At 40.1% G+C, this 10,240-nt stretch overlaps 1 protein-coding gene across 1 annotated transcript; it reads left to right on the forward strand.

Annotated features, from left to right (window-relative positions):
- Positions 1 to 2,010: 2,010 nt before the first annotated feature.
- Positions 2,011 to 9,752, forward strand: dnajc18 (DnaJ (Hsp40) homolog, subfamily C, member 18). Its single transcript, XM_071898249.2, has 8 exons — positions 2,011 to 2,489; positions 4,136 to 4,307; positions 5,076 to 5,221; positions 5,744 to 5,950; positions 6,074 to 6,186; positions 6,560 to 6,669; positions 6,800 to 6,972; positions 7,242 to 9,752. Exons 1-8 carry the CDS (start codon positions 2,363 to 2,365, stop codon positions 7,364 to 7,366), a joined length of 1,173 nt encoding a protein of 390 aa, XP_071754350.1. The 5' UTR covers positions 2,011 to 2,362; the 3' UTR covers positions 7,367 to 9,752.
- The last annotated feature ends 488 nt before the right edge of the window (positions 9,753 to 10,240 follow it).

The following is a 10,240-nucleotide window of genomic DNA, read 5'->3' on the forward strand; positions in this document are numbered from 1 at the left end:
TTGTCCATTTTTTCATTCTATTATTTATTACCACTGCTTTTATTTTTATATGGTTTTGTTGTATGCAGAGATGCCCTTCTAAGGTGTGAAGCCTTGTGTTTTTTCTGTTCTATTGATGTACAGAAGATGTTCAATAGTGTGAATGAACATAATCTCAGTGAAAAGCAACGTTCAGGCTGCCAAAGCATGATAGCATGGTTTTCAGATGTAAATGAATTGGACACATTGAAAATCATGTGTCGCACTTACTTTTAAAAGGAAACATTATATTCTGATTATATTTATTGCTGATATTCTTATTATTGTTACAATTTAGCTTATGATTATTTTCCTTCCACTGTTTTCTGGTTCTTGTATGGTCTACATGCATATTTCAAAAAAGCAAATATCATGGATTTTATCTTGCAACATTTTTTTTCTTATTATCTCTGGAAATAGGTTTTGGCATTTGACTTCCTAAATGATACACACATTGTAAGCATGCCCTATGGGACAAATCACATTTTTTTACTCTTGAATAAAACATGCATGAACAAAACCAATGCTGCATAGTTTCTCACTGATTGGAAAAATGAATAGAACTTGTAACCTCCACTTACATCCAGATACATGTATATTTTTTTAACAGGCCTACATATGAATTTAAGGACAGTGTGACCACATTAACATGTCGATCCTACATACGTCTTCCCTACTAGGGGTTAATACCTTTGAGGGTTATTTGGTGTTCATCAGATTTCTGAGAATAAAGTCAGAATTCTGAGTATAAAGTCAAAATTCTGAGAATAGTCAGAATTCTGAGAAGTCAGCATTCTGAGTTTAAAGTCAAAATTCTGAGAATAGTCAGAATTCTGAGTTTCAAGTCAGAATTCTGAGTTTCAAGTCAGAATTCTGAGTTTCAAGTCAGAATTCTGAGATTAAACTCACTCTTCCCGGGATTAGTGTGGTTTATAGCAGACCAAAATATGACTGTCACAACATATTGATTATTGATTTATCATTGTGAATCATTACTCATCATGCCTGCCACAAATTATACACATTTGAGTTCTTGGGGATTTATGCGGTACAACATTGTGCTATGACACATTCCTGTGTTTAGCTACTACAAGCCAACTAGCCTGCTACTAACCATGCAAGTGTTACATTATCTCTAACTAACTATGCCTTCAAGTGCTGTCGGGAAATACCGTAACCAAAGATACTGCAGAAGGAGGAAATATACTGCACATGCTATTCCAGCCTACAGACACCCTTGTCTGCTAAAGTGGAAATGCATTGGGGAGGGGAAATCTCCTTGCACATTTGTACAACTGGTACAAATATTAATTATTTACAATTATTACAATTGTTACAATATTCATGAATAATGGCTATATGTATATTGCAATATTTATAATCATTATTATAGAAAAATTATTGAAGAATATTCACCACTGATATCACATTTCACATTTCATCATGCATGTGCGAAACAAGAGCACCTGCTAAAAAAAGTATTTTTTTACTCATTTAAAGACACGTCTGGATCCCATGACGCTATCCGTAGTTTACCAAGACCTTACATTTTACAGTGTTTTGCCTAAATCAAATCAGCCTCTCGCAGAAACATTCTCATACATTCTCATTGACTCCCATCCAAAAAAACAGAAGCAGTCTAGTCTGCCTAATTGTCTGCCTAGCCTGAGTTTGTGAGGAGCACCTGAAGGCAGCACGAGTCTATCATATCATTCTGCTAGTAGTCAACCTTCAGGGCGAAAAAACGTCAACCTTCAGGGCCATATATATACATATAGGTACAGCGGAAAACAACGGGATTTTTACAAACAGAGGGGGTATCTTGGGTACAAGGAGACAACACTCTATAACGGTTTGACTCACAAGGGTTGTTTGTTGTTTTATAACTTTTAGAAACTGTTAGCATGGCAGGCTGCACCGACGGATATGACGTCGACCTGGTCTCGCCGCCGCCCCCCTACCGCTCAGCTCAAGAGGTCTAACGTAGTTTAGCAAGGTGGCCCTTTAACGTTATTAAAATCCGGACATGAAAACAAGATCCATTTTATTGGACTTGAGATTTTGTTTTTCCCGCGGCTGAAAAAAATGTCCCACCCGCAAGTGTGTTTGCAGTCTGGCAACAAACGTCATCGTTGGCTGACCGGATAGTGCGAAGGATTTTGAGTGACTGCCGTAACGTTAGCAAGGTAGCTAACGGTAACGCAGCTGTCTTTCCTCAGCTGTAATCAAAGCTAACTGGCTACCTAGCTACAGGCGGCTGTACCCATATGATATTGACGCACACTGCACAGGGACCGACTTTTAGCCAGCCTTTGGATCAGCAAAATAACACCGCTACGTTAAAATGGACAAAGAGGAATCAGACCGGTTGATAGAGAAGGCAAAGCTGTGTTTGCGGTCAGGACGGAAAGAAAGGGCGTTGCATCTGCTGTACGAAGCTCAGAACATTTTTCCCAGCACCCGGGCCAGAGGTAAAATTAGCTGATGCAAATTTTGCAATGGCAGTCTGACGACTGTTGGTAGCTAACCGAACCCTAAACTTAAGCAGAGGAATTGTCAGTTTTCAGTTTTTCAGATGCATGCATTGGTGCAGAGCAGCTATTTTGAAATTGCTCTAGCTGCAGTAACGTTAGTTTTTGTCTGGACGTGTTGCAAAGCTGAAATTGGGGGTTGTTTTGTGCTACCTTCCCCTGCAGTTCACAGACAGCACCGCAGACTGTCGGACAGCGCTATGTTAAAATCTGACTGTGTTTCTGTGTGTTGCTTTACATAGTCCCTTGGACATTATCCCTAGGCCTGAGCCATAAGTTTGCTTTTGACAGCAATCACAAACATTGTAACCAGGACAATTCTGCTGTCCATATCGAAAAACGATTCAATATCGATCTTCACTGGTAAATCAATTAACTCATGCTTATATTATCTTGCAACAGCCCGATTTTTATGATTATGGTCGGGCCTAAGGCAACTATCAGGGATACTCAAGTAGCATAGCCCGGGGCGCAGTTTTGGTTAATGTTAGTTCATACATTGGTATGATAAATGGATAGACGCTCTATAAATCCCAAGGGGAATGCATATAAAATCAATTGAAATTAATAATGATACTTAATTTACTGATACTTATTTTTTGCCTTTTATCTCTTTGGACACAAGATAGTTGAATTTTAGAATTGCCAGCTACAATCACAGAAATGTGTCTTTGTGACACTGGTGCAGATACATATTGACAACTTTTCCCAGCACATACTGACACATTGTGAAAGGCCAACAGGCCATCAGGAGGGAAAGACTTGGCATGGACATTACAATACTGAATTTATTCAGTAGCTATGTGCGTGGCATATATTTCACATATGGTTGCAGCTATACAGGCTGTGTAGTGAGTGAAGTGTGGTGGTGAGTGACCAGTAGTGTTTGAGCCAATGTACCATTAGGAAGTTGTAGGTGAGAAGCAATAAATAAATGATGAGTATTGGATAACATCCTGAGGCTGGAAAGTTAAATGGTGTGCAAAGTCTGGAGTACATAGGATTGTGCAGACATTGTAAGAAATCTAGGATTGGGCAAAATGCTTGATCAGCTGTAAATAGAATGGTAATGAATCATAATAATGTGAAGTTCACAATATTAGTTTCTCTTATGGTGCTTTTAGAATAATCAGACAACATGGTATAGGAACAAGCACAGCAAGCAAGGACATTGCCATCAGACTTTTAGCATTTGTTAGGTGACAAACTTTAAAGCAAAACATAATGTATTAATATTAACCTTTTTCAGTTGAACAACATTATTAATACCATTTTATCAACTTGCCCCCATCCCCATTTCATTTTCTAAAAGTAGCCAAACCCTGGGCTAAGCTACCAAAGGATCTGCACTAGTTGAGGTTAAAAATAGTGACGTTAATTTGCGATTCATTTTCTCTGTTTATTAAATTGACTGGGGAAAAATGAAGTCATCTGTCACCTGAATTTTGCAGGTGTTGCATGTTTTTGGTATAGGCCTATGCAATAAGAGTGCTCTGAATTAACCCTAACCCTCCTGATTTGCGGGGGGGAAAAGTTAACCCTCACACCTGAATTCTCAGTTGACCTCAGATCCTGTTTTCCTCTAGTGCTGATAGATGCCATAATAAGGAATGGAAGCACTGCCTGTCCAGAAGCAAACCACGTACCCCCGCCATCAGGCTGGCGAGACGTGGATTTCGGAAATAACGATGAAGGGAGTAGTGCGGGTGGTGAGGAAAAGAAGAGCTACACAGAGGAGCAGCGCCTGGGTGTTCTCAGGTGCACAGTAACACGCTTATTCTGACATGTTTGCTTTTTACACATCATACAACAAGACTGATGACTGCCACTGTTCTTCACCATTTAACAGTGGTCATGTTTACATGCATGGAGTAACCTGGCGATTGGCCGTACTCAGGTTAAGCTGTTTACATGTGCCTTTGATACCCTGACATTCAATATCCCTGTTGCCATGAATAAACAGTTACCAGTATTCCTGTCCACCTGTGGTGTCCTGCTAAAAGCTAGAATGGCTCGCCAGCAAATAAATATGAAAAAGTTGGCTACCAGCTGCTCTCTTTGATTGAGCAGTAGGTTACTTATAATACAGCAGAATGAAATGATGATCCCTCTAATAATAGTAATTGTATGTACTGTTCGTTTTTTTTGTTGAAATCAAAATGTACCCATCGCGCGGTGCAAGTCTCTATGCACCAAAAGTGAAAGGACTAAGATGTTTCCATGCCACAGTAACCTGTTTAGTATGGGAGTAAATCAGGCTTCTTAACCGGGCTGCTCATAATCAGAGTGTGAGTTTAACCAGGTTATTCTAACCAAGGTATGACATTGTGCCAACCCAAAACCAGGTTACTTAAGTAAACGGGTTAAGGACTGAGTTCTCTGTGCATGTAAATGTAACCACTGACTTGGTGTCAGGAGTATCCACTCACTTAATACACTTAACCTCATATTGGTTTGGGAGAGTGCTGCTGGTAACTTTGCAGTTCAGTCTAGTGTTTTGACATGCATTTTGCTGTGATCTTGCAGGATAAAGAATTGCAAGGACTTTTATGAGATCCTTGGCATTTCCAAAAATGCCAGTGATGAAGATTTGAAGAAGGCGTACAGGAAGTTGGCACTGAAGTTCCACCCTGACAAGAACTTTGCTCCAGGAGCCACTGATGCATTCAAAGGTACAGGAATATGAAGTTCATATTCTAGCATTGCTAACAGGCATGAACCAGAATTTAAACCTAATTTGGGTGCAAGAACTCACAAAAATCTTAGGGGTCATGTTCACAAGTATTGACTGAACTGTCCTGGGGCACAGGACATATAACACATGTGACTCTATTTCCAACACAAAAAAGACACAAATTCAGCTTGTGCGTGTTAACAAAATAGTAGTTGGGATGTAAAAAAAAGCCTCCACCTTCGTCACACACAGCATAGGTACTAACAATAGGTGGAGAAGGGCGTGTAGCAGAAAGAGTTGCATCAGTGTCGTCTCAAAGTGGAGCAATTACTTTATTATCAACTTATATTGCTGTCATGTTGAGTTTGACAGATTCTTGTTTACAATCCCCTTTCTCAGCTTTTGCCTTTCCAAAGCTGTTTGACTCAGTGCAGCTGTATCAGATGCTTGTGCCGATTCCCTGATGCAACGCCACTGATCTCGATACCTTTTACTAAATGTTCCCCTCTTCCCTCAACAGCAATAGGCAATGCATACGCAGTGCTGAGCAACCCCGAGAAGAGGCAGCAGTACGATCAGTACGGAGATCAATCTTCAGCTGGGAACGCACCTCAACACTCGGCCCACGGTCGCCATGGACACTACCGAAGCTTCAACAGAGACTTTGAGGCTGACATTTCCCCTGAAGAGCTCTTCAACATTTTCTTTGGAGGAAGGTTTCCCACAGGTAAGCGGTCGTGAGTCATGAGTGTTTGGTTGGATGGGGGCTTGGTAAGATTATTTACTGCAAGTATGTATCTCACTGGCAAGAAGAGGAGATGCTATAGAACTGTATAATGTCTCCCTTCAGGCAATATCCACGTGTACACCAACCGAGGAGCCTCCTACTCTCAGTTCTACCAGCCTCGCCGTCGGCGGGCTTATGAGAGGCGCGAGGAGGAGGTGGAGGAAAACCGCAGTCAGGTCAGTGACTCACTAACCACGAAGACAAATCCCCCTGAAACAAGAAGAATTTCACACTGTAATCTTCCTTTGTAGATGTGGCATTATTCTAAACGGCAAGCTCTATATATTTGGCGTTACCACGAGAACTACTGGAAAACATGAAATTAGGTAGTTTGAGGGGTGCATTTTAAAGAAGGTTGCTGATTGTTTCTCATTTTGATTAATTTCATGTCACTCATATACTTTCCCCTTAACTGTAGTGCCTTTATAGAGTTAAGGAGACTTGCTTCAAACAACAAAAGTACTACATTCTACCAATGTAGCCTACATACTGTGCGTTTTTCTAATCTGTTGTGATTTTCTAATCTGTTGTGATTTTATCTTCCCACAGAACACCTTCACGGCCCTCCTGCAGCTTCTTCCTGTGCTGGTGCTAATCCTCATATCAGTGTTTACTCAGATGATGGCCACTAACCCCCCCTACAGTCTCTTCTACAAGCCGTGAGTCTGTCCCACCATCAGCCTAAAAAGAGTACTGGCATTGAAATACACTCCCTTGTCCTTAAAACTGTGATCCCCCATGGCACCGTAGTTCCAGTCAGTAAATTTGGATTATGCGTTTGGTTTTCAGGGCCATGGGGCTGGTGGTGTCCAGGGAAACGCAGCACATGGGTGTACCATACTATGTGGATAAAGGTTTTCAGAAGGAGTACCGTGGAGCAGCACTGGAGGAGCTGGAGAAAACCATTGAAAGCGACTATATTGAGCACCTGCAGAACAGCTGCTGGAAGGAGAAACAGCAAAGTAAGTCAGCTCACTTTGCTTACTAGCACACGACAACATGGACGGATTAAGGTTGTAGTTATAAAGCAGGTATCACAGACTTGGCTTGTTTGGATAATGGATAACTTTTACTGATAAGCATTTTTTATGACTTGATGGTCGACTAGATGTGATCCATGTCACGTAAGCAGTTTCAGGTCACATTCAGTTGAACAACGTAAATTGTAAATGTCTATCACAGATATTCGTGATATGTTATTCTCTCGCTATCATTCTATTCTCCTTTTCAGAGTCAGATTTGGCAAACCTTGGACAACTGTACCGGGACGAACGGTTAAAGCAGAAGGCAGAGTCTATGAGGCTGGACAATTGCGACAAGCTACATCGCTTTGTCGGGCGACAGAGAGGAGAATGAGGAGCGTTTGAGAGGAGGTGGAGGCATTTCTTTCCAGACTTATCTCCAACTATACAATATTATAGTTAATAGAGTTGTTAAATTAATTCAATCTGGCCACTTTGTAGAGAAATGCCTCTTTGGGTAGAGCACAGTGGCAGATAATGCCGCTGAAACAATGTGCCTTCTCTCCTCTTGGATGGAAGAAACTAGAGCTGCATGTAAGCTGCCGACCCTGGCTGTGTGCTGATGGCAACATGAAGTGCAGACTCACTGTGGCAGTGTTGTATGATGTCCTAGAGCCTTTAAACTTTCTTATAGAAATGGCATGACATGATTTGGGGTTTCCCTGACCGAGGTTATGAAGGCAATTGTATGTTCACATATACATGTTCTATTCGGGGGCCGTTCACACAGAGAGGCGCCGCTAGGGGAAAAACGCTTTGAACTCTATTACTATTTCAATGGAAAGGCACGCCTGCTCACTCGCGGATATCGTCGTCTTTGCACCTACGCCACCTAGCGCTTCTCTGTGTGAACGGCCACTTAGTTATGTTTTTAGTATTTGTGATTTAGCTGTACTAATTTATTTTCTTGATTGTTTTTGCGTCCTCATTTAAGTTTTAGAGTATTTATTTAATAGGTCTTCGGAGTGAATGTTACTCGAGCATTATCTTTTTCTGTAGGAAGTAATATAAGTGAGTTTCAGTACAGTGATTTGCATACTACTGTAGTCTAACAAAACTGAAAGCTTCTGTACTGTGAAATGACAGAGGACTTTTTATTTATGATTAAAGCATATGCAGATCAGACATAGAAACAAAAGAAGGAACTATAGCGTATATACTGTGGTTTATGAGGCAATTGACCTGCTGCACTATCACAATAGGAGGCACAGTAGAGCTGGAAATGTTACCAACATGACCACATTTTTCTGACTAATGTGCTTGTTTAAAAAAAAAAAAAAAAGGCTGTGCTTGCCAAAAATAAGCTATCTCTCCTACAGAAGACTTTCACACCTCTCCGTCCTTTTGCTTGCATGAGTGTTTTCTGACATTGCATAGATCGTACAGTTTATCTTTCTGCCACGCAGTAACCAGTGTTCCAGCTGAAGGCATACGTTTGAGTTTTGAGAGTGTTGCTTCAAGAGATTTGATGAGCGTTGATGAGTGTTGCATAAAAGCGGCCATGTTTTGAAGAAGTTAATCTGATTTGGCACAAACAGGGATTCCAGTTCATCCAAAAAGCACTTTCCTCAGTGCTTCTGGTTTGAGATATTGGAAGCTTATTTGTTAGCAATGCCAGTGCAAGTTTTTGGGACTAAAAACCCTCTGAAAAGTGACATGCAGCACCTTCGTGTCCTCATTCACTTTCGCTTAAATAATAATAATTTGTTTTCTCAGAAAAATGGTTTTCAGCCCAAATTTTGTAGATGTTTTATAAAGGCCACACATTTCATTTATATGGACGTTTTATAAAATTGACACTTTTTGTTTTTAAAGGGAAAATCGATCCTTTAACAGAATTAACACTTGTTTTTCCAGTGATCTTATAAAGTCTATTAAATATTTGTGGACATAAACAACTTTCTCCCATAGCTAGAATCCAGAGAATCGTGACTTTTACTTGTGATGTCTCGTCATGAATAGGACACTAACTTTGTAGATTGTGACAACTTTTCACCAACCCAAAATCATTAAAACCCTACATAGACATTGATACTTTTTGCTGTGCACTAAGACTTCGCCAAACTGCCTTAGCTGTTCTCATACTGTTGCATTGTTCAGGTTCATCTGGAGCATTTTTGAGTTATACTTGCATATTTTAATCCTGTCCCCCATACATCATACTCCCATTGCATGCACCCTAGTGAGAGGTTCCAGTAATTAATTTATTTACATATTTATTTTTGGCGAACACATCTTCATGTCCAGCTGTTACACACTAAATGTTTATTAATTAGATTGTCTGTATAAGGAAAATGTTCTCATCTAGTGCATTTAGCTGTTACTTTAAAGTTTCCATATGATCAGGCCCGAACACAATCTTAGAAACTTCTAAAACCTTTGCTTTCATGTACACAAAACCATGTTTTTGTGTCAGTTAATGGTAGTAGTACACTTTAGCAGCATAACACTGCAGAATTCAATTTTCATGGCTTTTCAGCCAAAAATACCAGAAATTGAAAGATGTTGCCAGAATATGTTTTGGCGTATCTATGATTCATTTTCCAAATAAAGGAATTTGTTCACTGGTGGTTTTAGTCTTTGAATGCCTCATCTTTGGTCAGATCATAAAGCCAGCACATGAAAGATACGGGTCAGACAGACAGTAGTGGTATGTGCAACTGGCGTACATATTCAGTTAGTGATTATTGTAACTTAACATTGTACCTGATTAAACATTATTGCACCTGATTAAAGCATAAGGTCATTTTTACTGTCTCCTATTGACTTGGTGTCTTTTTCAGGCAACAGAAAGTGGAAGCCAAAATCTTTTGGTCAGCATAAAATATGTTTACTACATTATATAAAACATTACACAACAGTCTCAAGTAGTGAGAAGCCACTCTCAATCTCACCCACAATATTTATTGTTTAAACCATTCACTACTGCCTTTAGAAAAGCGTCATACATACACCGAAGCATGCCTGTAGGCTACTTGTTACATTTTTGTACGTTTGCATTGTAGCCTAAATGATCTGGCCAAACGCTTCACAGATGGATGATTCATTGATCATGAGAGTTGGGCCAATACTTCAAGTACTATGGGCTTGTTTCACAGACATAGCTTAGATAAAGCTAGAAGTAGACCTTGATCTAATATAACCACACCAGAATAAAGTGTTTAAAGTGTTTATCATGGACAAGGCTCAAACTTCATGGACATGGTTC

The sequence above is a fragment of the Centroberyx gerrardi genome, chromosome 11 (genome assembly GCF_048128805.1).
Source record: "Centroberyx gerrardi isolate f3 chromosome 11, fCenGer3.hap1.cur.20231027, whole genome shotgun sequence".
Lineage (NCBI taxonomy): Eukaryota > Metazoa > Chordata > Actinopteri > Beryciformes > Berycidae > Centroberyx > Centroberyx gerrardi.